This window comes from Numida meleagris, unplaced genomic scaffold (genome assembly GCF_002078875.1).
Source record: "Numida meleagris isolate 19003 breed g44 Domestic line unplaced genomic scaffold, NumMel1.0 unplaced_Scaffold272, whole genome shotgun sequence".
In the NCBI taxonomy this organism is placed as follows: domain Eukaryota; kingdom Metazoa; phylum Chordata; class Aves; order Galliformes; family Numididae; genus Numida; species Numida meleagris.
In genome coordinates, this window is record NW_018364530.1 from 88,317 (window position 1) to 115,828 (window position 27,512).

At 46.5% G+C, this 27,512-nt stretch overlaps 1 protein-coding gene across 1 annotated transcript; it reads right to left on the reverse strand.

Moving 5' to 3' along the window:
• Window positions 1-576: 576 nt before the first annotated feature.
• Window positions 577-27,512, reverse strand: VPS45 (vacuolar protein sorting 45 homolog). Its single transcript, XM_021382681.1, has 15 exons — window positions 27,316-27,512; window positions 27,108-27,242; window positions 26,969-27,029; window positions 24,961-25,040; window positions 24,443-24,511; window positions 24,011-24,148; window positions 23,524-23,634; window positions 22,113-22,247; window positions 21,642-21,755; window positions 20,818-20,985; window positions 17,115-17,273; window positions 16,265-16,372; window positions 15,335-15,456; window positions 8,182-8,313; window positions 577-1,157 (listed from the first exon to the last, which is right to left on the reverse strand). Exons 1-15 carry the CDS (start codon window positions 27,406-27,408, stop codon window positions 1,070-1,072), a joined length of 1,713 nt encoding a protein of 570 aa, XP_021238356.1. The 5' UTR covers window positions 27,409-27,512; the 3' UTR covers window positions 577-1,069.

A 27,512-nucleotide genomic window follows, 5' to 3' on the forward strand; every position in this document is an offset into this window, starting at 1 on the left:
ACCCTGCCCTGTGCCCTGACCCCATTGTTCGTGTGCAGGAGCCCTAGAGCAGCTCTGCTGCACATGAAGCATCAGTCCTTCAGCACTGCAGGAAGATTTTCGGATGGACAGGCGCCCAGGCTTGCAGTGACCTTGCTTCAGGGAATTAAGCCAGAGAAATGAGTCTGAATTCAAGCATTTTCCATTCAGCAGCCCTGCAGAGCTCTCAGGGAATGGGACGTTCAGTCTTACTTAATTGCGGGAAGGCAGGAGATAAGGAGAGCTGTGCTCACTGGCAGCAAATGTTCCCAGAAGCCACGCTTCTGGTCTGCTGATGTCTGTTTCAACTCAACCTGTGCTGTTTTTCACAGTTCCTGTACCTAAATTAAAAGGAATTTTGAAAAACAATTCCTCTTGAAGGGATGGAGAGGCCACACATCTCTCCTGGATGCTCCTGGCAGGAGGCGCTGCTGGGACTGCAGCACTGTCTGTCTGTCTGTCCCTGGTCCAGCTCCATGCTCAGGAGAATGCCAACTGGCCACCTCCCCCCGAGCTCTGCTTCATCACTGCAGCGTTCTTATTTATTTTCAAACCGAGTATGTTTAATTACTGCCAGAGCAATTTTTATTGTTAAATAGAAATCACAACACTTTTTCAGAACATGGGAGCGAGGAAAGGGGCACAGAGTGGTGCAGATTTCTTGCAGTAAAGAGAAGTTAATGGAGAAGGTGAAGCACGGAGTGGCACTCTAATAGAAAAGAGGTTCAGCCAAAATGGGTTATTTAATAGGACTCAAAATATACAGACGACTGAGCAGAGCAGTGCCCATCAGCCACACCTTCCAGAGATGCACATGAAAGTCCGGGCCACATCATTAGATCTTCATTAGTGGACTCACACGTGTCTGGACACACTGGTAGAGCAGAGCCGCAGGGCAGCACTGCGGCGGACACACAGTGTTTGCAGAGGGACGTTTCAGTGTCCTGCATCAAAGCAAAAACGGTGTGGGTGCTGCAGTCTGGGGCATGTTCCTCCAGGCAGACACCAATGCCAGCGCAGAGGATGGAGGATGAAGGAACTGCCGTGAGCTTCACCGTCTGCTGCTTGGCCTCGGCGCGGCATGGGAGCTCTCGGTGCTTCGGCCACGGAAACCTGAAGCTGTAACCTCCTCGAGGAAGCTGCCAAGCAAAGCTCAGGTTAGTCTCTCAGCCAACAGAAAACAACCACACAGCCTTTTAACAACACCAACAAGTGCTCCCTGGGCACCAAAATCTGGGCAGCCAGCAATCATCACCTCCACTGAGCAACTCCATTCCTCCCTAAATGCCCCATCCCATTCCATAAGGCTCCCAGAATGGACTCCTGGCTCTCTCAGCCCAGCTCAGCATCTGGGTTTGCTGGCAGCCCCGTTTGATTCTTGGCAACAAAGCCAGGAAGGCCAGAGCGTGGGCTTGGTTTTCTGCTTGCTCTCTGCCTTCCTGTGAGGATGAGAGAGCAGGAAAAGGCAGGGTGGAAACCTCCCATTGCGGCATCTTTGGCATTTTGCAGCAGGGCACTCTGAAAGTAGCCCTGGGTCACGCTCAGCCTTCCCTCAGCCCATTGCAGGGCTCCCACCTGCCTGGGATCCTTACTGTGACTTCAGCCTGTTTGAATGATGTTTTACGGACTGTTGTTCAAATCCAACTAATGGGCCCCATGGAAACCTCTGGGCACCAAGCATTAATCCAGTCAGAGCTCAAGGACTCAGTAAAATGGTTAAAGACATAGTAAGCTTTCATCCTTTCACCTTCTCTCTCTGATTTTCCTAAGGGAGGTTGGGGCACCAAGGATCTATAGACAAGCACATGGCTCAGCCATGCACTGGAGCAATGGTTCCACAGGAAAACCAAAGGACAACTGCTTCAGAGACATATTTGGGCTTCTCAGCAAACCCTTCTGCTGTGGATCACGGGCTGGGGCTGGCCAGCTGGAGGGGGAAAGTCTGGGGCAGGCAGGAACCCAGACAGGTGGGTCTGCACTGTGCCCTGTTTTGGGGACAGAGACACTGAAATGTGAGCTCGCAAGACTGCCCTGTCCTAGCCCAAACCTATTTCCATTTAAAGCACAGCAAAATTCCCTGTTACATCATTAAGAAGAGAGTTATGGTGCGTGACAGTGTGAAAAACCCCATTCTAGCATGTGGAGCTCCTTAAAGCGTTTGTACAGACAAGATCGCTGCAAAGGCAGCCCCGTTTGCCAGCACAGAACTCCTGCCATGGGCAGGACTGTGGCTCCTTGGTTATGCAGTGAGAGGGATGATTTCAACCTCGATATGTCTGCAAAATTAATTTCACCCATTCTGTCACCGAGCAGTCTTCAAAGGCCAATTTTATCCCTGAAACATGCCACGGTGGTTTAGTTTCCAGGCTTACACCTGTCATGAGCACACAGCCGTTCCTTATCGGGGTAGACGGGTGTGCATGGCGGGCTGAGCAGCAGGTACCTGCTCTGTGCTATGTGCTGGAGCTCACTCAAGGTCAGCTGCAGCACGCTGCATTCCAGCAGTCTCAGCCCCTGCACAAATCACAGCGCAGCTTAATCCAGCAAAGGATGGCAAGTGAGGGGAGCACTCTTGCCTAAATAGGTCTAGAAGTGGGTTAAGGTTTGAGACTAATTCAAGAGGAATAAATAAAAAAAATAGGATTTGAAAGAGTGATCCTTTAAAGCTTCTTGCGTTGTTTTTGGTCAGTTATAGGCTTTTACACACTTTTGCACAGCACTTCCGCCTGCAAAGCCAAGCAGGAGCACGCCCTGCTGTGTAAGCACCAGGCAGGACCGTGGCTATCTGCACCACTGCTGTGTGCAGCCTGGGAGGCTGCTGGGCACTGTGCAAAACCACAGCAACACTCCCACGTGAGCTCTGATGAGGATACGTTACCAGGAGGATGGTTACTGTGGCGGTGCTGTACACTACTGCCAGCTCCCAGGTTTATTCATGCCTTCAATATGCTGATTCAGTTATCCCAACATTAATGATTAAAAAGTAAAAAATAAAATAAAAATCAGGATACACCACAAATCCTACAAAAGCCCTGTTCCGTAGAAGAGGGGTAAGATAGGCCTACCTGCCAAGGTTGGGAATCCCGAGAGTTTCTAAAAATTTAAAAAAAAATAAATAAAAAAATCATGCAAATGCCTGCATCAATTTGCAGATCTCAACCCTGCACTGCTCAGAAATACGCATTCTTGAGGGCAGCAGCCTGATGTACAGGAGGTGCACTTTGCTGCAGTCCACCAGCACCATGATTACAGCCAGAGCCACCCCTCCTCCAGCTTTATTTTTCGGCATTAGAGCCAGGCAGGCTGAGTTCTCAACAGAGGATGACTTGCTTTTCCTTTTAAAGGGGACTCCTATTTATTTGTTATGGTGATAAAGTTCAGAAAGGTCTAAAAAGCAAGCACAGCGACCACCCCCGAGCACCTCCTGCACAATGGTCTCCCAATTACATACATCATAGAAAGAATACAAAAGCATGGAGGGGATTAGGGATGCCTCCACCTGCTCCCACACCTTGTTCCCTCCAGATTCAGGATCCTAAAGGCTGGCCCGGTGCTCTCCCTATGGGCACCAGCATCACAGCGTGGGCTCGGCCAGCTGAATCCAGCACCAAGAGGCAGCTGAGCTATTGCTGGAAGTGGGTAAGTGGGTCAGGCTGGCACCCCCTTGGATTAGTCACAGCAGGTTTCTGCTTAACCTGTGCTCTGGATGAGTCAGCCCCACACACCAGATGTTCTCTGGGTCTCATTCATCGTTTTTCAGACATTATTGATCTCTTTTAACCCCTTCTCTAGTGGAATTTCCTTGCAATCCAGGTGGCTGTGCACAGAGTTGTGTGCCTGTGGGACTGGTGCCAAAGCTGTTTGCCAGCAGCAAGGAATCACTTGCTTTTTCTTTGGGAAGTGGCAACAGCACTCCAGCTCTCACCAAACACACTGGGCTTCACAGCCCCATAATTACACACTTCGCTGTCACTCCTAGCCCTATAGCCACAAAGCCACAGCCTCCAGGAGCTCTATGGTATGAGCACACAGCCCCTCACGTGTGTTTCTCAAAAGAACCCACAATCAACAATCCTCAGCCTCTCGTTACAGCTGATCACATCACTGGGAGAACAGAGAGGAGCTCTGCGCTCTCGTTTTCATGCACCAGGTGGCTCTGCCTGGGGGAAGGTGCAGCAGAAGAGCCACAGGCTGAGCGCCAAGCAGAAGAGATGCATACAGTGGGCAGATCTGCGATCTCCTCCACGGGGAACAGCTCTGCAGGGTGCACTGCCTGGGCTCATCGTACAGGAAAGTCCTTCCTAATCATTCTCAAAATCACATCATAATAGAAGTGTTTTTAGTAGGGCAGCCAAAATGTCCAAAGTAACAGGTGGCCAAGCTGGTTTGATTACAAAAAAACTGAAAATCCTGAAAACAACACATTTTTTTCCACCCTGCCGGCATTTCTCAAAGGATCTCAGAGCATTTCCAATGTATTTTGGTGTAATACCATAAACAGAATGGCAAGGGGCAAGTTTGGTAAATCAAGGAATAATCTCCAACAAGAGAGCCTGTAACCTGATTTATTTACAAGGAACTCTTCCAACTACATGCCTCACTTCAGAGTATGAGCATTGCTATTAGATGCCTGCTCTTATTTTGCATATATATGGATATAAATGCATAAGATCAACATGGACAGGTTCTCCTTGACATCACTATGTAGCATAAGGAAACTTTAAAAAAAAAAGTCATTCCTATGCCCAATTTGAGACCTTTGCAAACAGTGTGTAAAGGAGCATTTTCACCCCCACACTTTTAAGCATCCCATTGGACAACACAGATGGTCTCTTCCACAAATAAGCTTCTCACCAATATAGAGCTGTAAGAGCACAAACAGCTCCGAGGGCTTGTTTGTGCCCTGCCTTGAGAAGAAGTGGATGGATGTCCCCTAAGCCATCCCCCACTCCATAAACACAGATGTTGATCACAATTTAAGTTGGGCTGTAAGAACAATGAAAGCACGGGATTAGTGTGCTTACATGGGCTGCTCCCCGCATTAATATCAAAATCCCCTTGTTTATTGTGACATATCAGCCCTAATCCAGCAGAAATAAGCAGCGGTTCATTAAAGGAAGGCTGGTGGATTACTGGAGGAGTTAGAACACCATCAAATCAAGGTTTGCTCACAAACTGGTGTATTTGCTGATATAGCCAAAACCCTTATGTGCTGCGATCACTATGGACAGGAAACTTTCCTCCTTTTCTCAGGTACCTGGTGGGAGCTGGCTCACTCTGCTCTGCATGCTGCTTCTCCTCCTGCACAGCATCAGCCATCCCCTGAAAAGCACCCAGTTTTTTGTCTGGGAAGCTCTGTTGTTATTATCAGTGTGGCCTTTCGTCATTCAGGAAATCTTATTCAAGCCACGAGGGAAAAGCAACTCACTTGGGACAGGGCTATTTTCAGAGCAGGACTCCTGAGAGCCCTCGTCTCAGTGTTCCCAGACAGGACCCCATACCATTCACCCCCTACAAAGCAACAGCCTTCTAAAATTATTATTTTTTTCCACTTCATTCTTTGAAATGCAAATTCTGATACAGTATCCTTGTTTTTCTGTAAATAATTCAGAGGCTGCGCCAAAACTCAGTCACAGGAGAAGCCCCAGCCAGCTAATGTTACTCCTTACAGCACAAATCTATGGAGTGTAGTTGCAAATCTTGAATTTCACAAAGCTTAGAGATCTTCTGGTACAAACAGACAAAGCAGAAAGTTGCCTACTTTCACCTAACTGGTCAGCAGCAGAGCTGGGGTGGGAACCTAAAACTAATACCAGCCCTTCTTGCCTGTCCTGCTCGTTTTCCTTCTAGACCAAATGCTGCCAGGAGGTTTCCTCCATTCCCCATCCCCCATTGATAGTTTTTGCTGAATGTACTGCACCAATACCATTCCAGGGCAGGTCTCAGCCTCCAATCTGGAGTTAAAAACTGTGCCATCTTCCTATCCTCGCTCTGTTGGTTTTTTTTGTATTTAGTGTGGTGTGATGACAGCATTATCCAGGTTCTCAGCACAGACGCTGGTTAAGGTTTGATGCAGGCCTGTTGGCAGATGTCAAAATCAGCCTCAAAATGCAATGGTAGACTGAGAGGTTGCACTGGATGTCAGGCTGAACATGAACCAGTTCTTCTGCATCCTTACAAGATGCCAATTCACTTAATTTCTTTCTTTTCTTAAGTAAAAAGCAGCTAGTCTGTGGGCTGATCTCTTTTTCTTACTATTTCCAGGTCTGGCTAGCACAGGATTTAGTTCAAAGGCCATTCTGGAAAGCAGAAGGTCGAGGAAGTCTGGTAATTTGGGCAGGCAAAGGTTGATATGTGGGCTAATACAGACTTGCCTCTGTAACCCAGTTCATGACCGTAATTTGCTTCTGGTTTTATACAAAAGAAAGGTCCAAATTTTGGAGTGGGAATTTGGTGGGTTTGGGGATTTTTTTCTTAGCAAAGTGATTATGGGGACCACTGGAACACCTTGCATAAGAGTTGTTACTGCTTTGTCTAGGCAGCTTTGGAGCCTGAAGGCATGATAAGGAAGGGCAAAAGCTCAGGGGTGTTAAAAATATCACACTGCACTAGTGCAGCAACAGTGCATAGACATGGCCTAAAACCAAAACCACTTTTTAGTCTATGCACCACACCTGCATCCACATGTCAGTAACTGAGATCAAGGAAACGCTTAGCAGCTGTATTTCTGACATACAAAGCCTGTGACATTAACAGGGTGGGCTTCCTGAGCTCCAGAGCACTGCTGATGCACCCAGAGTGATTGGTCAGCTCTGAAAACTGCCATCCTGAATGCTGAGAAGCACAACTTCTTCTTGTGCAGCACCATTCTATTTGTGCTCTACTTGGTCATGCTGGAGCTGCCCTTCCCTACCACCCTGGTGCTCCCTTTCAGCTCTGAGCAGCTGCTGGACAACCCAGGGGCTCTACCAGGACTTGGATTTCAACATACTTCCTGCTGCAACACATGGGAGAGACATGTCACCTGTCACATTCCCTCCTTCTGAGAGCACTGTCCTGTGGAGGCTGTTCCAGTGACTGACCACTGGTGTCCTGATATATCTCACACAGACAAGACATGGGATTGCTTCCTATAAGAACAGAAATAATTCTCTTGGAATAAGATGATAGGATATTACAGGGAGTGATTCTGTAACAGAGGACATTCTTTCTGCTCAGATGTCGTTTAGTGGAAGGAAAACATGCAGGTACATCAATCAGGGAGCAGAAGTTATTTCAAAGTAAATTATCTGCTTAGTTAGGCATCCAATGAGATAGGAAGGAAAAGATGTCAGCAAAGCAAGGCAAACAAGACACAGAAACCCAAAACTTATCAAGTTCAGAATCCTTGATTCTGGCACCTTGTCCAGCAGGGGTCTAGTAATCCCTATTTCTTCATCTTGTTTCTCACTAGAACTTTCTGTAAGACATGCAACAAATGCCTCTGCTCAGCTAGCAGTAAGCTGTGCTGATTGAAAACAATCCCCAATGTGGTCTGCATTTTCAGCCAGCTGCTGTCTCAGACAGTGCCCAGGAAATCAATGAAGCTCAGTGTGCTCAGTGCTCCCTGGCCCCGCTCAGTCCTGCAGGACTGAGCCCTCACAACTCTCTGACCTCCCAGGCAGCTCAGAGTGTAAAACAAACCAATAAGGAAAGCTCTTTTCTCCAGGGAGAAATGCAAAAGGCACAGCCAATGCTCTGCAGGCTTGTGGGCGGCAGAGAGCCTGTGAGCAGTGTAATCATAGAACTCCATTCTAATCATAGGTACATTAACTTCACTGCTATTGAATGCAATTGCTCCAGATTTCAACAGAAGAAATGAGACCACAGGCAGCTCTGAATACCTGTGTGCTGCACTGGCTTTTCATTCATAGTACAGTGTACGGTGAATTATAAACAGGAAAACCTACACAAATCTACCTCCTTGCCCTTGAAGTCAGCAAAGCACACGTTAAACCTTCAGCTTGATGATACGGCCCTCGGTGATAATGAGCAGCGCTGGGCTCAGACCACTTAGACACATTCCTGTGTTTTACTGAGCAATGAAGATCCCTCAGGCAACACCAATTCACATTCGTGTCAGCAGTTTTACGCACACAGAGTCCCTGGCAATAAGGCTGTTACCTCCTGGTGTTGTGGATGGTGGTCCCACCGAGGACGACCCGGACACCCGGGTTGGTGCGGTTCAGGTTGTACACGGTCAGTGCCTCCTCGTAAGTTGCCCCTCCAATGATGAAGACAATAATATCTTGGGGCCTGTAATAAAGACACAAATACAGAACTGGATAAATCCTGCACCAGCCCTGGGCACGGAGTCAGCGATCTTTCTGGTTTCTCTCCCCAGACCACGTTTCATTTCTGTGATACACTTGGCTGAAGACCGACAACAACACACAGCCCATGAAATCGCCTTTAAAACATTGTCTCTCCTAAACATTTACACACTGTGTTCAAAATCCTAACAGCCTCTTCAGCACACCCACATGGCGTATCCCTGTGGAGCTCCACCATGACACATCACCGATGTTTAATGCATGATGGAGCCGCTGCTGCGGCTGTTAAATTCAGATCAATTCGGAGTCAAACGAGGACAGCAGTAGGGCTTCAGGGCTCTCAGGCTTGGTTAGAAGGGCACAGATCAGCAGCACTTTTGCTGGCTGATTACAGAACAGTGGATTTATGCTTGGGTTTACCTCTGAGGTCGCATTCCCTAAGTAGCCCCGAAATATAGGATTTTACAGAGGGAAAAGGAGAAAGGGAGAAGGGAAGTGTCTGCATCTAGCAAAATGCTAAACCAGGCACATGCCCTGCATGTTCTGCTTTCAAGGGACGGCTAGACCTTCCCTGCACCACTCTCCCCAATTCCTTAAGTTTTCCTCTCTCAGGGATAGCACAATATTCTTGCCTCCCGTAAATCAGCTTTTGCCACCACCTAAAAGCTGAAAGAATGACTTCTGCAGAATCTATAGTGAAAGGTCTGGATTGCATCCTGTCAGCTGCAGACCATCCCCTGCTCGAGTCAGAGTGCTTCACTCTGGAGAACAGGCAAGTCCCAACACAATTAACTTTCTGCTGCAGTCTCAAAACTAGTCTCTGCTTTCCAGGCAGGTACTCCTATTAGGACACAGCTGCTTGCTGCAGTGGTGAAAGCAGCAGGCATTCATCCGCTCTGTCTGTGCAAGCTCTGGATCAGTGACAAAGCAAATGGAGCATGAGACAGGGATGACCCTGGCATGCACCTCGACGCTGTCTTTGGTTACTCCTTGCTGAGAAGCCAGCCTGGAAACCCCTTGACACCTATTACTGTCCAGAGGAGCAGCAGCACTCACCTCAGAAGAGCTATCACTGATAAGAGAACCCTACAAAGAGCAAAACTCGTTCTGCCATCAGAATGGGATGCTGGCTCAGAACAAGTGTCTTAGCCACCAGCTGCACACTACCGCTTCCCTGCCCCTGGAAAGGATGCAGAAAGGTAAGAAAAATCCCTCCTCAAAGCAACCACTGTTCCCAATAATCTTCCAAGGCATGGGTTTTTTCTGGAAGCTTAGGTTAGGTCAGCATAACATGCCCTGAACAGCCAAAACAAGGTCTTTAGGACACTTTAGGAAGTGCAGGCAGACTGCCATTGTGGGGTGGAGAGGGAAAGCTGCAGCTTCGGGGCCTGCAACCTGTGAGCAACGTACTGCAGAGCTTCCTCGGAAAGAACAAGAGTTAGAATGGAATCCTCTGCAGAGAAGCCAGCATGACTACAGCATGCTCTATCAGGCTTTATGCCTGCACTCTCTGGACACAGTGGCAAGTGTTCCCCTGTGCATGGCTTAGCCCTTGCAGCCAGGATTTCAGTCTGTGCTGCATCAGCTTCCCTTGCAGAGACCGGGATTCAGTGTGCTCATCTCCCTGCAGAACTACTCCGCGTCTCCTGTGCAGGAACAGACTGTGAAATCTGCACTGCAGCCTTAAGATAAGCAGGTTATATATAGCAACTGCACACCCGGGCTGTGCAGGTCCAGACATCTCGCTCAGGCAGACAGAGGGTTTTGCCCTGTAGTGACAGCACGAGTCACTGAGCAGCCCCAGAGGACAGAGCAGTGCTGTACCTTACCTTTTTGCCTGCGTTCAGGCAGGCTGCTTTGAAAACTAGATGCAAATGTGCTGAAGTCTCTTGGGAATGGAAATCAAAGGGAAGGCAAGGCATAGCAATGAAGTGATCTGATAAGCAACTGTAGATTGTCAGAAAAAAAGCATATTGAAAATCCTTACAAACCCATTTTTATCACGTTATGTGTAAGAGATGTGCCAACCAGGCCATGCAGTTCTTAGGGAGAATGCCTTTCAGGTGAGGAAGCCACAGCTCCCAAAGTCCTGCGGGTCAGTATGGACCTTCCAGGTTAAAATATCTTTACTAATTGAATCACAAGAGCAACAGAGAAACGAAGCAGGCAGCTTCTTAGCTGTCCACAGCATCAACCTCCAATACCATCATTTATGCATTTTAGGTTGGAACTATAAGAGACCTAAAGATTTCAATGCAGAAGTTGCGTGGTCAGCTCCCATGTGCTACTCTGGAATATCACAGAATAGCAAAGGTTGTAAAAGACCACTAAGATCAAGTTCAATGCCAACCCATCCCCACCATGCCCGCTTATAGAATCACAGAATTATTAAGGCTGGAAAAGACCACTAAGATCATCAAGTCCAGCCACCACCGTATCCTAACCATCAACCCATCATCTTAACATGAACCAGTCCTTGAATCTGCCATCATCTTTCGCTGTCACCAAGACATCTTCTCTGCTCATTCTCATCACAGAGAACAGCCCCAAGTCCCAGGGTCATAGCTTCCCCCTAGGACTTATGGTTACATGAATTGGTCTAACAAGATGTTGGACCTCCACAAACAAGGTGGCTGTGCATTACCAGCCCAGTCACTTCAACAGAGACAAGGCTTGACTGAGGGAGGGAAACTGTGTTTCTCACTTATGCAAAGCCCAGATGCACAGGAAGGACAATTTGATAGTTTTTCAACCTCAGGGTCAAGAACAGAGAAGTATCTTACAAAGGCATTTACAGATGTGTTAAAATAGGTTTGAAAATGACAAAGTCTGCTTCAAACCACACAAGGTTAAAGAGGAACTAAGTACACACAGAAGAAGCAGCAGCAAATAATGAGACCATTCCCGTCCGTATTACCCTAGCACTCTTCTACTACCTTAAATGAAAGGTTAAATGAAATCAGGAGCAGACTCATACTGCCAGGACCAGCCACACTTCATGCAGCACTGATGAGGATTACATACCAAACTGCTAAGGTAGCCTGAAGTAAGCAACCCTACAGACGGAAGTTTAGGGTGGGTTTTATATATATTTATATACACACACATAGATAGCAAGGAAAAAAACCATACATATATGTGTGTATATATATATATACATACACACACTCCACGGGAAGAACAAAAGGATCTTGGTGTTCTCACGGAGCGCCCAGGGAATTATTGCTTCTATCATGGGCAAACAATAAGCAATTTTGGAACAGGAAGAAACCCCAAGACTGTTATAGGATCAGTGGGAAAGCAATCTACAGGAACACTACCCCCAGCTGTTATGCTCCTCGGCTCCAATTTGTGGATGTGGCTATGTATTTCCTCGGGTTAACTGCCAATTTAACAGCTAAATGCTCCAGCATTTCATAGAGGAGGATAAAGCAACTGCCTTGAACAAACAAGGACACGGTCAGAGATCTGGCTTGAAAAAAAGCCACAAAACACCAATCATACTAAACCCAAGATAATATATATTATTAAGCAATAGCACTACTTTTCCTCATCTTTAGCGTGGCATTGTGTGAGCTCAGATGAAAAAGCGCACAGCGAAATGGTGCGACATCACATGCTGCAAGCTGATGTTTCCAAAAAAGGAGATTTTATATTTGCTGCCTAAGGAGATACCTCACCCATCCCTTCAGATGTGTGTCACATCTATAATGGTAAGCTGTTTCCAAATTATTCCTCTTCTCAAGCAGTCAAGAGCAACTCCCCCTTCAACAAAATTACGGGAGAAAGATCACACTCAGGCTGTAAGTCACAGCATACCCTACAGTGGATGGTATCAGTTAGTTCTCGTGTGTAAGCACCATCAGGCCCACTTGGTCTGCTGGGACAAATGCCCTATTAAGAGAAATTCCCAGGCAATTCCAAAGCATAAACAAAGCAAAAGCTCCACCCAAAGGGCAGGCTTTGAAGGGCCCTGCCAGTGCTCTGAATGTGTCACAAACCTTCGGAGGCATCTTCTGCAGCGCACAATGCAGCTGGGCTCCCACTGATCGCTGCAATGGGAAGGAGCTGTAGGAACTTTTCTAGCTGGTACTTTCCAGCAGTAAGGTGGAGGGGACTGCAGGCTTATGGCATGCTAGAAGAGGATGATATTTAACACAGCAGGAAAGAAAAGAGAAGCGAAAGAAAGCAGAATTGCTTATTGCTTTCTCCTAGGAACCCTGCTCAGTTTTGCAAAGATTCCCTCTCCTTCACTGCTGACAACTTCCACAGATGAATTTGGACCATGAGCTTTTCCTCCCTTGCAACAGTGTGATGTTTAATACAGAACGGAACAGTTAAAAAGAATCCTTTTAAATTCTCTGCTGTTCAAGCAACTGCCTCCCTTTGATCAAAAAAATACAAAGCCTTTTGCCCTGACCTGCTGCTGAACTGCTGCCAATCATGGCAACACTATCCTCTGGAAACACAGTGAGAAGACAGGATAGCCCAGTTTGCCTTGGGCTGCGATTTAGTCAAAGTTCCATGAAACTATTTAATGTAAATTCCTCACTCAACTCATTTGACCCTACAGCAACACCATTCAGCATCACTTTTTCTTCCAAGACTGATAGATAAAATCTGTCTTTAGATGGGAACCCATTTTCATGAAATTTAATATTCATGCTCAAGAGACAGTGCAGTGCTGCACCTCCATTTTATAAAGGAAGTAAAGACCAGGCACAAAAGTATTTTGGTACTGATGTTTTGTCAAAGCTACAGAACCTTTGATTCCTAGAATTCTCATGTCTTAAGCTGAACAAGATTTCCTCATAAGGGGACAGCCCAAATAACCACATGCTCTTAAACATCTGAAGAAGAATCTAAGTGAAACACAACTCAGCGGAATGTAAATGGGTCATTAGACCATTTGCTTCTAGTTAGCTCAGAAGCAACCAGGGTCAGGGCTGCCTGGATGCAGTCTCTCATGTTCTGCTCACTCTGTTTCAGATCCCATCCCTCCATCTCTTTTTGTTGGGCTGAAATACATCTCATTTCAAGGAGATGTATGGATGAAGGATGGCATTCTTGCTGCCATATCTGTTGCTAGGGAGAGGTCTTGATATCTCACACTCATTAAAACTGCCCATTTACCTTGTCCAAAATCCACCATTTTATTTTTAAGGTAAAATACGGAGTAAGGCAGGTAGGTTTTGGTCTACCAAGGACATACATAAACAAATTGATTCTTGTATAATTTTTTATTATTATTATTCATAAATGATTTATATCCCCTGCTGTCAGCTTGGCATGGAATTTGGATGTTTCCCTGTTAGAAAATACATTTTTGCTTTCATCAGGTGGATGTAAATGCCCCAAGGCAGGGCTAAGTGGAGAGACCAGTGTGTGCGTTCACCTCAAAGAGCCAGACATGAACAATGGTTCCTGCCCCTCCCACCTACCTGACACTGCTGGCTGCTGGTCCCCAAATCCACTCCCTCCTGCTCTAAATGAACCCACAGGTTTAATTTAACTCAAACTTCCCTGCAGCAGCCACCTTCATTTGTTGAGAATCACTACCTTGAATTCATTTTCTGCCTTGCTACAAATGTGGCAGTTGCTGATAAAAAGCCAGTCATATGCAGCGTGTGAAGGGCATGATGATTGTTGTAATGCTGCAAGTAAAACCCTGGGGCATTCAGCAAACATTTGAGAAGATTCAGAGAATAGCTGTGATGGTCTCACCACAGATCACCCAAAGAAAACAAAGCAACATAAAGATCTTCTAGTGCCTTCAAATGACACTACTACTAAGAGGAATAAGAAATGCCCAACCAGCACGCCACAGAACTTCATAGAATCATGCAATTAGCAAGGTTGGAAAAGACCTACAAGAACATCCAGTCCAACCATCCACCTACCACCAGTGTAACCCCACTAAACCATGTCTCTCAACGCTATATCTAAATGTTTCTTGAACACCTCCAGGGATGGTGCCTCCCCCACCTCCCTAAGCAGCCCATTCCAGCGCCCGACCACTCTTTCAGAAAAGCAGTATTTCCTAATGCCCAGCCTAAATTTCCCCTAGTGCAACTTGAGGCCATTCCCCCTTGTCCTGTCGCTAGTTACAAGAGAAAGAGGCCGACCCCCAGCTCACTCCAATCTCCCTTCAGGTAGTTATAGAGAGCGACAAGGTCACCAATGAGCCTCCTCTTCTCCAGACTGAACAACCCCAGCTTCCTCAGCCACTCCTCAGCCATTCACCACCACTCTTTGGGCCCAGCCCTCCAGCCAGTTCCTTACCCAGAAAAGCGTACCTGTCCAAGCCATGGGCTGCCAGCTTCTCCAGGAGAATACCGTGGGAGACAGCGTAGCTTAATGTAACTTACAGAAAGGATACTGAGGTACCAAACAAGTCAGTGATTTGTACAGAAAGCTGTTAAGAGAACTTGTAGCCCACTCTCTACCAACTCAGTGCCCTAACTCTGAGGCCTATATTTATCTTTAATGACTTCACTGACAACAGATGAGCTTAGGTCTAGCAAAGTCAGCTAGAACCAGATAGCTAGAGCTCTTTTCAGTTACAGTTATTGGCCATATTCAGCAAGATCCCATTCTAATCAGAAATAGTAACTGGCTCAGAAGGGAGAGTTAGCAGTTGGACTATTTTTGGTTCTCTGCAAATAAACGCCAGATGGCATGGACTGAAGGTAGGGGACATGCTGAAATCCATCATGTGAACATCCTGGAAGCTTGGTGCAATGGCTATATCCTTACCTAAGCTCTTACTTACAGTGGGAATGTCATGTTTTGGTCAGCACTGAACATGGAGGAAAGAAGACCACATTTCAGTTTTAATAGCCTGGCACCTACCTGAGAGCTCAGGAAGTACCTACTTGATCAAAACATTTCTTTGGCAAGCCTGAATTTTTTTCCACCTATGGGCAAGCAATAAAGCGAGCGGGAGCACTGGGAGGAGCAGATGTGTTTCAATTCCAGGTGTTGCCCAGGAAGACCCCACATACCTGTCACGGAGGGTGTTGGGACCCAAGTAGGGGTACTGGCTGTCCTTCAGTTTTCCTTTGATGAGCTGATCCAGTGTTTCTTGAAGGAGAGGCTGGTGTTGCGTATACACATTCTCAACACCCTACAGTGCAAAAGAAGCTCCTGTTATGAATTAATAGAGCAAGCCAGCATGCTGAGAGAGAGCTGACTGGCAAAGCCACACTCAAGAGCCCCAGCATCTGATGGATATAGCAAGCATTAACCACTGAGTCAGGATTTAGAGGGACTTTTCAGCAACCAACTTCCATTGTCTAAAATGAGAATTACACCTCAAATGTTCAGTGCACTTACTATTAAACCACTGAAAAATGATTAAACCTGTGTCATGGTTTTATAGTGTTTTGCATCAGTATTCCACATTCATAGCATCATGCCATGGTAGGAGTTCAAGAGTTAATGCGGCAGCTCCGTCTTCTGAAGAGAAGAATGAACTACAGTTTCCATGGGCCAGGAAAAGACACAGCACTCCCAAAAGACTTAATTTTGTTATTTTCTGTCTTCTGGCAGGAAGGAAAAGATAAAAGAGCTGAGAGGTCATGCGATCTCTGTCTCTTTTCAGCTCCCTGGTGGTCAATGCAGCATCAGAGACAACCCTCTCTCATTTATTTATTAGCTTGAATCCCAATTAATTTGTATTTCACTACTATAACTAAGTTTTTTTCCTCAGATCATTGACGCTGCTTTTTTGTTTGTTTGTTTCTCTTTTATCTAGGCCCATTCCCCTGCCACAACCCTTCTGGCTGTGGAGCATGTAGGCCGCCTGTCAAGCAGACAGACCTAGGCCTAGACCATGACACCTCTGAAAGCCAAAGCACATGGCATAAGAATCGTGCCCCATTACCGTAACTTTGACTAAAGCTGTCATTATTTCATTTATGGCAGATCCATACCTTCAGTCCTTTGAGGAACTGTTTGGTGATGGCTACAGCATCCTTCGGACTGAACAGGTCACTTCCCCGGGCCCGTTTCCCTCCATATTCCACAACAGCAGACACTAGCTGTAGAGAGAGAGGCAAAACCAGAGTCCTGTTAACCTGGGAAACAAAATTCCAGGCAGTTGCCCAATCAGGTTCAATGGAGGTACTGGAACAATGACCAAGAAGTCAGAGAGATTGATCCCGAGTAGGTAATACTATCCAAAGAGAGGAAAGGTGGAAGAGAAGTATTCCCTGAATACAAGAAGCAAGTCACTGTGCCATGGCACTGCCTGCATAAGGAAAGAGGCTTTCATTTCCACAGTCCTCTGCAGTGATAGCAGATCTTCTATACAGTGACATCATTCTGCCTCTCCACCTCCTCTCCAGCTGCTCACTACATTTGTCAAGCTTTGCCACCCTCTCCCTCTCAGCCAAGCCCCCCTTACTGTTTTGGTTAAGTCCCTTGCTACAGCTATTGCCTGTTCAGCAAGAGGTGGAGGAAGGAGAAAGGAAGCATGCACCAGGCTGTCTGCATGCCATACACCAGGTCTAGACTCCTGGCAAGCACACCATCTCTGCTTTGTTGAATCCTTTATAATATCATTGATTTTGGAAATGAAAATTAAGAAATTAGTTATGCCTTTAACACCTACAGGCCCCAGCCAAGCTCCGTGCTCTTTTTGAGAGGTGTGGTGCAATTCAACAGAAAAAAGCATTGTGCTACATTATGACTAGCAACAGACACCCTCCACCAACTAAGAACAATTTGACAGCTGAGTGCCCTCCTGCCCCGCTCATTCATCCAACAGAAGTATTGTATTACCTTTCGATATCTCTCTGAAACACCTCTGTTCTTGAGATCTGCCATCAGCCCCGGCAGGCTGTTGCTGCTGTGCCACTCATAGTGCAGGGCATAGAGCATCACCAGCCGGGCAGCATCGAGCTCTGTCACCTTGGGGTTCTGCAGGAGGCGCCGCACATTCTGCAGCAAGATACAAAGTGGAGAGGCCTTCAAAGCACATTAAATCAAACATCAACCCCACTGCCTAGTAACAAAATCGCATGCAGGAGGAACACAAGAGAATTAAATCGTGTCATAAGAAGCTGAGGTCTGTTGCTTATGTGCTCTGAGGTTAGATTTATTGGCGTATAATGGACTGCAAATTGTTTTCATGAAGCTGGGAATTCTCTGTAACTCTCCATAATATGCTGCAGAGCAAGCCCAGCTCAGTGCATTCCTCCCAAATGGGGCACCCGCAGACGCTTGTAGAAACCTTTAACCTCTTCCCTTTCCTTTTCCAAACTGAATACAGCAAAAGCTGGCCCACAGGTTCCATCATAATATCAACCATCAAGGAAAAAAAGTGCTAGCAGAGCTACACAGTTTGTTTTCTTGTGGAAGGTGGGGGACAAAGCATCAAAGTCTCAGACAATGTTTGGATGTGAGAAGTGTGGGGTGGGGGGGAGCAAACAAAGCACTTTGAAGCAAAGGAAGAATTAAAGCATGGAAAGGCAAAGATAGATTACTGGAGAAATAAATACAGAAATCCACAGTTGTTTACTTCTAACATGCAGATTATTACTTCTTCTGCTGAAGAGAACATGGCAGCATTGTAAACACAAAGACTGCACATCCCAGAGCCTGCCTGCTAAAGCAGAGACCACTTCCAGAAACGATTCAGAACCCCTGATGCATGCCGTGTACCCTCCAAGGATTGCAGGCAGGATATAATAGCTCGTGTGAGCTGACAATTGGCCGTGTAAGTACTCCTCCTTCTCATCACAGCAAAAGTACTTATTTCTTCTCTGCAACTTCTCAGTCACTGCACAGAGCCATACAGTTGATATACTGGAGTTAACAGAGGAAAAAACACCAGAGCCAAATTGGTAGCTTAGGTGAGCAGTGGGAGAAATAAGCTTCTTAATGCCAAGCCTGGAAATGGATCATAAGGAAGAGGCATCACTACTGACTGCGCTTGCAGGCATCTGGTTAAGGGCTGGACCAACACTTCAGGGCACAACAAAGTCTGCAGTTCTCCCTGTGCTGAACATTAAAGCAAAACATCAGCCTGTATTGGCTCAAGTGTGAGAGCAGCAGAGCTTCCAGTCATACAGTGGTTGAAATGGCAGCTCCAAGACAGGGACAGAACCAGCTAGGAGGATTTTTTCCATGCTGCAAGAGAACATGACCTTCAAACACTCCAAAAATCCCAGTGCATCTTGGCAACATTCTCCTATCCTCCCAGAACAGAGAGGCAGCACAGACACATTCAGTGAACAGCTGTGAAACAATATTGTAACAGTTGTTATTGACCTAGCTGATTCAGCTATGTTTGTTGTTATCTGTCCCACTGATGCAGACCAGTTAAAAAAAAAAAAAACATGGGGTAAAATCCTGGCTGTGAGCCGCTCATCAAGGTTAATGAAGAAACTCTTGTTGAGGTCAGGAATTCACCTGTCAGGGTAAGGACAGAGTCCCACAGAGATGCCTGCTTGCCAGATTTTGGATCCTATGCTGGCAGCACAGTGGCAATGCCTATATGAGCAGGAAGCTTGTAAAACAGAAAAGCTATTGTCCATCTAAGGAGATGGGATTCAAAACCTCCCATTCATCTCTCAAGGCTCATGTACAATGTCAGGATTAATAAGAGACCGGGAAAAGAATAACCAACATGTACTGTACTCAGGGGCCCTAGGCCACCAGAGAAATTAACAATTGCTGAAGTTACATCAGTGAGAGAACAATTCTGCCTTTATTTTGTGCACTGGTTATTCTTCATTGTGTCTGTGGCCTTGCCCCTTCGCTGCCATTAGGGGACTGCAGCAGGGAACAGCCTCGGGCATTGCAACTAAAGAGATACTGATCTCCCTCTCATGTAGAAAGATACCGGTTCCATTTTTGCATTTTGCATTTATTTCCTAGCTGCTGCATGGTTTTCAGTCACTCTCAGTTGATAGAAACACAGTAGAGCCCTTCAGGCATGTGGCTGTAAACAAATGCAGACAGCTCGTGTGCCATAAAAACCGCAGAAACATTACTCAGTGCAGACTGAGACCTGAATTAGCATCAAGGTGAATCCAGCTATCAACCTTACCACCATAGCATGGCACTCAGTGAGGGCTGACCTCCCCCATCTCTATCCAGTTTCCAGCACTACCACATATTCCTTTAACTATAAAGCTGTAGCATGCAGCTGCTCCACCTCCAGAAGTTCGTGTCATCCCTTTCTCCAGGGAATCTGAGATAACCTACTACAACAAAGACCAACATTTTCTAAAATGGACCCCAATGCCAAGCACCCAAGTTTCAGCATTCACTCTCTGTGAGAAGTCTTCAGCATAGTATCTGCTTGTAACATCAGAAACAAAGATCTCAGCACAGACATGACGAGCTGACAGATTAGAAGTCAAACATTCAACTTGTAACCTGCACAAGCCTGACCTAGAAACCATGACACAGCAGAAGAACATCAAAGGTTGTGTTCAGCAAATGCACGTTATGGTTACAATCCCACTTCAATACTTGGTCATCAAAATTCTACCAAATATAAGCTATCAAATCACATCTATATGCTCACAGATCTATATAGCTGTGATGACTTCAACAGGTCTATACTGATTCACATCAGCTCAGGATCTGGTAATAGATGACAGTGCTTGAAGAGCTGATGTTATCACTTAGCCACCCACTTGGAGAACAGAATAACAGAGGTAAAGAAAACATGTCTTTCAAATCTGTTGAAAATCCTTATTTTTATTTTCTAATCAAAGTGTAAATAAGTCCATTATGTGGTGCAACTTCTATCCCAGCTATAAGAAAACGAAAGATTCGCTTTCTAATACTGAGGTGGTTGAACTCTGCTATAATACAGTCACTCTTAACAATTCTGCTATTTTCTCTGAATAGTCAGCAGCCACAATTCATCATTACTGACATGCTGTCAGATATTAGGTCAGGTCATGGAATCCAACAAGCCAGCGTGGGGTCAAAACTTCAGTATATACTCAGCTATAACAGAAGTCTCTTTTAGGCTTTTTCAGTCCTCTCTGCCAAATAAATCTTTTATCGAAGAGGCTTTTCAGTGTTCTATATTTAAAAAAAAAAAACAAGTAAAAACCATCACCTCAAGGAATGGTCTGGTTTAGTCATGGATTCCATTTCTTCTCCTTCCCAACAAATACAAGAAGCTTCTGCAGAGGGGTCCAAATTTTCCTTTATTGGTGTCTGTGCAGGCAGCTTGCCAGATCCCAACCAACTACATATAATGAAGGAATGTTGTATTGTGAAATGTAAAGACAGAATTTGCAAAGATGCTTCTAAAGCCAGTTATTAACTATGATTCATCCCCATCTGAACTGAATGGGTAGGAGAAGAGTAATCCTAACATCATATGTCCCTACCCTGTAGGACATCTGCACACAAAACTCCCACTGATTTTCAGCATCGAACTTCCATCAGTGGGAGACTGACAGGAGCAAACCAACTAAATTCAAAGGACCACAGTTAGGTTCTGAGCCCAAGGTACCTGGAGGGCGCTGGAATGGTCGTTGTGACAGGCCAGCTCCTGCTCCACCTCAGACACCTCCAGCAGGTTGCACTCACCAACCAGTCGAGAGAGCTCTCCTACCACTGTCACATGCTTTGATACTGTGCCTGACATCTTCTTGAACTGAGGGTAGTTCTCCACAAATGCCTGTGAGGGGGAAACCAGAGCAACAGATTCTAGAGAATAAAAGCAAGATGTAGTTTATACAATTTATCACTGCGTTGCACGCATCCACTAATAAGCCAGACCACTGCAGGTACATGGATGGTCAGGTACCTCAAATCCAGAAAAAGACTGAAAGATTTCTCCAGTTACAAGGAGATTTTTGGTTGTACTTTTTGTTTGTACTCAAAATAAAAGGACACAAAGTAAACGCAGAGACATTGCCAGAATTCTTTAAATCTTCAGTAGCAACTAAATTAACAGCCCCAGCTGTGAGCAGCTGCCAAGGAACCCAGCTCAGACATAGAGTGCACACAGCCACACTGGGTTAAGCCAAGTACTTGAACTAGAGGCTTACTGATTCAATTGTGGGGCTTCTGGATTCCAGCAGGCTCTAAACAGCAGCTCAGGGAGCAGTCAGAGCAAGCAGGCTTGTAGGCTGTGCTGCAGTGGTGCAGAATGGCCTACCACAGGGTCTGGCCCCCAGTAAAAAAAATACTGTGCTGAACACATAACGGTGGTTCCTGCCCCCAGAAATCACTCACTGCAGAGGTCTGAACTGAATGTGGACTGTCAGCATACAGTCAGCAGTGACCTGCACTATCCTGCAACAGATGGGCTTTAACAAGTCCTGACCATACCTTCATATCTGCTATGGATTCCAGCTTCTGCTGCTCCTTAGGTTTCCTCTTCTGGAAATCCTCCATAAGATTCTTGATGTTACTGCCAATCTCTGCAAAGTTCAGGTACATGTTCTGCATGGAACAAGGAGAAGATCTGAGAGAAAACCATCTGAACACAAGTCCTGATACAGCTAAAACACAGAGGCACTCTGCACCCAAAACACTTACGTACCATTGCAGATCATCTGCCTGATACCCAAACTTGACCAAGCAGCTTTGTAATTGGTACAGATTTTATTTAAAACTATAAAAAAGCTGTGTTGTTACACATCAGATGTTACTTGCGTGACACAGTGACTTTCACCCTACGTAAGCTTTCCTCACCTTAACGCTTAAAGTCACTGAAAGATTGAAAGGTTCCAAGAATGGAACCTGATTCCGGCATTCAGCTACTCATGGAGATCCCCACCACAAGACACAGCCACCTACATTGGCGTAGAACTCATCATTCTCTGCAGACAGGACCACCTCTCGGAGATCCTTGCTGATGCCTGGTACACGCGAGAGGTCAACGCGGTTGTTGTTGATCCCCAGCAACTCATGAACCATTGCCTGGTACGTCCACTGACACAGATGGGGAAAGAGAAAGGCAAGTATTGACTTTAGTACAGTATCACACGGCACTGAAAAAGATTTCAGGGTGAACGCAAACAAGGTCATTTTCCGTTGCTCTAGTAACACAGAGAATTCTAAGTGTCTGCTCCTCAAACTTTTGTCAGAACATTACAATCAGAAATAAATTCTGTTACCATCACAAGGGCCTCTCACTGTGAGAGGTACTGATGCAAATATATAGGAAAATCACCCCCATCCGAGGGTGCTTACTGCAGGTTATCTTCAAAGGAAATGACTCTAAAAGCAGAACAATTGGGATTAATATTCCTGTTACAGCAGCTCTATTTGCCACCATTGACTCCCCCTTCTCCTCCTGTGAACGGGTATGTATTTTTGGCTGCAGAGGTTCCACAGTTACAAACTGATTTCAGACACAATCCCGTGCTTCTTACACAGCAACAGGAGAGTACGTACCTGTACATCAGTGAGTTACTATATTTATCCTAGGAAGACAAATTTTAGTTTAGAGAGAAAACTGAAAGCTGATCAGAATGCTGACAGGCCTGACATCGCATTTACATTCACTTAACTCTCTCTTCTGGATAGAAAGTCTCCACGCAGCAGATAACGCTTTTGGTGCCCTGTGCTGAGTGTTGTCCTCAACTCTACAAACCACATGTGAGCTCAATTGCTGACTATCAGATTGCTCCAGCACACAAGGATCACCACCAGCTCCTACATCACCACTTTCCTGAAGTGCTGCCTGCGGCTGGGGTAGCCCAGAGTGACCTGAGTTCTAAGCATACCCCACAGAAAGGAGAGAAACAGACCAATGCCAGGTTCTGCAGCACAGTTATAACACAGCAAAGAAACAAATAACAGTAAATACTGCCACCCATCAGTAACAAAGAGAGAGAAATACACCAGAGCAAGGTCACTCAACAAATACATACATATGCTACCAAGCAGCCTGCACAAATACACAGTTTAAAATAACACCGCTGAGACGCCAGGACACTAAATGCAAAGTGTGTCTTATGAAAGCGTATGTGGTCTGATTTTTGGCCATCTCTGCCTCTGAAGCCTACATGCACAATCCATGCACAACCGTCTGAAAAACTGAGCCACAAGATAAAAGAAGGATTTCAAGAAGAACAGGGGCAATAGTTTTTACTCTTAAATACAAACCATGCCCTGTCAGGTTGTGAGCTACTGCCACGAAGTTCTGTGCACTTCCAGAACTCAAACTCCTATCTCAGCCCCTTGGACAACTGAGATTATTCACCTGGTTCAGAAGTGGGGTGATCGCATCATCTGAGCGGTCAAGAATAAGGAGTAAAGGAGGAACCTCAGTGCGACGAAAATCAAACAGCTCATACTCTTTAGTGATTACTTGCTGTTGAGAAAAGGAGGAAAAAAAAACTTGATTATATGTACACCTGGAAAAACTTCCCTTTTACTTTTGTAGCAGATAAATAAAAAGTGAAAAGCTGGAGAAAAATAAGTTGTGCTGCTATCTTAGTCTACGCTGCTATTGAGAAAACAATACCTGCTCTCAAAAGGCATCAGGTAACACACTGCAATTTACAGGACTTGTGAGAAATAAGGGTCTTCTCTTATAGTTCAGGGGGAAGCACAAACGAGGGATGTGACCTGCCCAAAGCCACATAACATGTAAATGGAAGAATTTACAAGAATTGGCTGAACAACATTAAGAAAAAAACATTAAGCAAAGTTGCCAAACGCACTTAACACCTGCCTGCCCACCGTACCTTCACACATTCAGCAAGCCTCTTTGCTGGCTCTGAAGAGAGTTGGTACCGAATCATGGGGCATTTCTTCAGGGACAAAAGCAGAGCAGTCAGCCCTTGAGTTGTTCTGGACAGCTGGGCTGGATCCCAGTTACGACCCTAGAAGGAAAGGTTGCGTGTGAGATGGATATGCCACTCCCAAACCCCTTCTCCCATAAAGCTGCATTTCCTTCCAAGTGGACTACATTTTGACTAAAGCAGCAGGTACACCAAAGGCCACAATCCAGGTCGCCAATTCCTGTTAAGGACCAGCTACCCCTTTTGGGCTGGACACAGCACTCTGCCTGCTGGGCATCTACCACCACTGCACCCAATTTGCTGTGGTCACTGGGCTCTCTGTCAACCATAAAACAAGGCCCTAGAGCCCTGGAGGAGCATTAGTTTTTATCATACCTGGCAGCAACCCAAGAGGTTGAGAGAAAAAACATGTGGATTCACTGCAATGTAATCTCCATAGAACTCCTGCCAACAAGTGAAAGGAAATATGATTAATGACTTGCCAACCCCTATTCAGCCTACAAGAGCATGTGTAGCAGCAACATTAAAATCCTAAGCACTGCACTCATTGACTCTGATCATTTCTTCTTCCTCCATGCCTACATACTCATAATCCCTACACTTCTGCTGACAACTCCACTGCCAGTTTCTGTTGTACTTTTCATGTATGTAGCTCTTTGTTGATGCCACAGACAACACGTAGCAGCCTTGTGAAACGTTGACGCCAGCAGTACCAGCAGTACCTCCAGCAACTGGAGGGCAAGGAGAAACAGAACACACGCGTTTTCTGCAGTGTTGCTGCATACTGTTCAAGACCTACACAGTCCTCCCACTGCCACATGTGTTTGCTAGCTTGTACGTTCACCTTCTAGTGTTTTGGATTAAGAAATCTACTTAAAAGATTCAAAATTCACCTGAACTTCTGCCACAACTTCCTGTTCATCGGCCTCAGCTAATGCCTTGATATCGCTCTTACTGATCACATTACTGAAATCTGAAACAAAACAACATCAAAAGAACAGTTGGGCTCTGTGAGTGACACAGAACACAAGAATACCACAGCACAATATGACTCGATTCTGCCCTGGAGCAGAAGTGGATTGCAACAGAGATCATTTGCCTTCACACCCATAATTATTACGCAGACTGTCTCTTCTACCTCTCACTGCTCAGCATCTGCTTAATTAGGCAATGCCATACACAGCTGTAGTTAGTAGATTTAAAAAGGTAAAAGACAAGCAATATTAAATAGTTTAACACTGTGGCCAACTTAACACAAGCTGGAGCTTCTCAGCATTGCTGTGTTAGTAGGTCACCACCACTGTTTGCAAACTCCTGTCCCCTGCAACCAGGATCTGCTCCTCCAGCACTGTGGGGCAACAATGACATCTAGAGGCTACTTCAGATCATTGCCCAGAACCTGATGTGCACGACGTTACACCTCATCAGAAAGGCCACTGTAGTTATTCTGCTTCATTTCCAAACCCACAGAATATTCTACAGCATGAACAGGATGCGTGAGGAACACCTGCCTGATCCACCAGGTGTTATGAGATGCTGTGTATTGGGTTTAGTCCAACACTGGAATGTGAAGTTAATGTTGTCTCTAAAACATTTACCTTCAAGATTTGGCTCAGTGTCTCATCTCTCCCTGTTTTCATTGTAATAAAAGCTCTCTAAAGCCAGCATCAAACTTCTTTTATGTTTATGAAGCACCGTGAAGCTTTAAAATCCCAGAAGTTTTCAGGAATAAGCCATACGAAAGTAATGCAGATTACGGCATTGCTTTATAAAGACTTCTTATCTGTTGTTTCAGTTTAACTATTTTATCTTATATACATGTAACCTTTTCTAAAATAATTTCATAGAACGGCCTCAGTTAGAATGGATGTCAGAGATCATAGAGTTCAAATCCCCCTGCCATGGGCTGGATGCAGCCCCCACAACAGCCTGCCCAGGGCCCCATGCAGCCCAACCTTAGGCACCTCCAGGAATGGGGCACCCAGGCTTTCTTTGGGCAGCAGTGTCAAGGCCTCAACACACCCTCAGTGAAAATGTTCCCCAGTATCTAGTCTAAGTCTCCCCTCTTTTAGTAGACTATTCCCCTTTGTCCCATCACTATTTACTTCTGCAAAAAGTTGATTTCCCTCCTGCCTATAAGCTCCCTTTAGGTACTGGAAGGCTGCTCTCAGGTCTCCCTGGAGCCTTCCCTCCTCCAGGCTGAACACCCCCAGCTCCCTCAGCCTTTCTTTGCAAGAGAGGTGCTCCAGCCCTTTGATAATCTTCGTGGCCTCCTCTGGACCCACTCCAACAGCTGTTTTTCTTGTGTTGGGGCCCGGCCCTGGATGCACTACTCCAGATGGGGCCTCATGAGGGCAGAGCAGAGGGGGACAATCCCCTCTGTGCCCCACTGCCACCCCTCTGTTCATGCAGCCCAGGATGCACTTGGCCTTGCAGGCTGCGAGCGCACACTGCTGGCTCATCTCCAGCTTCTCATTCACCAGGTCTCCTGAATCCTTCTCTGCAGGACGGTTCTTAAGGAGTTCCTCTCCCAGACTGTACTCTTATCTGGGATTGCCCCGACCCAACACTGTGCCCTCAGCCCTGTCAAACCTCACTAGGTTCGCATGGGCCCACTCCTCAGCCTGCCCAGGTCCATTGGATGCCGCCCCTTCCTTCTGTTGTGCCAACTGCACCACTCCACTCAGTGCAATCAGTGAACTGTTGAGGGTGCACTTGGTCCCCCTGCCCGTGCCATTGATAACAACCTAAAAGGTGAATTTAGACCTGGCGATCTAAACAACGTAAAACCTCCAAATCAGACATTTTCAGCATCTCAGCAGCACTCTGCCCACGGGGGTGGTCAGTGTCTCCCATGGGCGCTTCAATGAGCGTCAGAAGCTCTGACCAGAACATACTTACAGATATAATAGATGCTGTACTTTGGCCTCCGCAGTTCCTGAATGAGATAGTCCACGTTCTCCTGAAGGAACACACAGCGACAGAGCGGCGATCAGAGGGGCTCAGCCCCATCCCTCCTCCCCGCGGGGAGGGCTCATACCTTGGTGGGCCGCAGGAAGCAGACGGCCTTCAGGTGCTTCATGGGCTCCCTGCCGGGGGAGTCGATGCGCTCGAAGAGGTACACCTCCTTCTGCAGGATCTCGGACTGCGTGTACACCATGCTGACCGCGCCGGGCTGCGGGGAGCGCCGCGTCACCGCGCGCTGAACGGCGGCCCCGCACCCCGCCCGGCCCGGCCCCGCCGCTCACCGTCTCCCGGTCCATCAGGAGCACCTTCATGCCCGGACCGCTGTCCTCGATCATTTTCGACACGTATTGCTTCACGGCGAGCACCGCGTTCATCTCCGCTGCACGGCTCAGCCCCGCTCCGCTCCGCCGCGCCCAGCAGTCCTCCAGCGGCAGGGGCCGGCGGGAGCGGCGCGGGCCGGACTACAGCTCCCGGCATG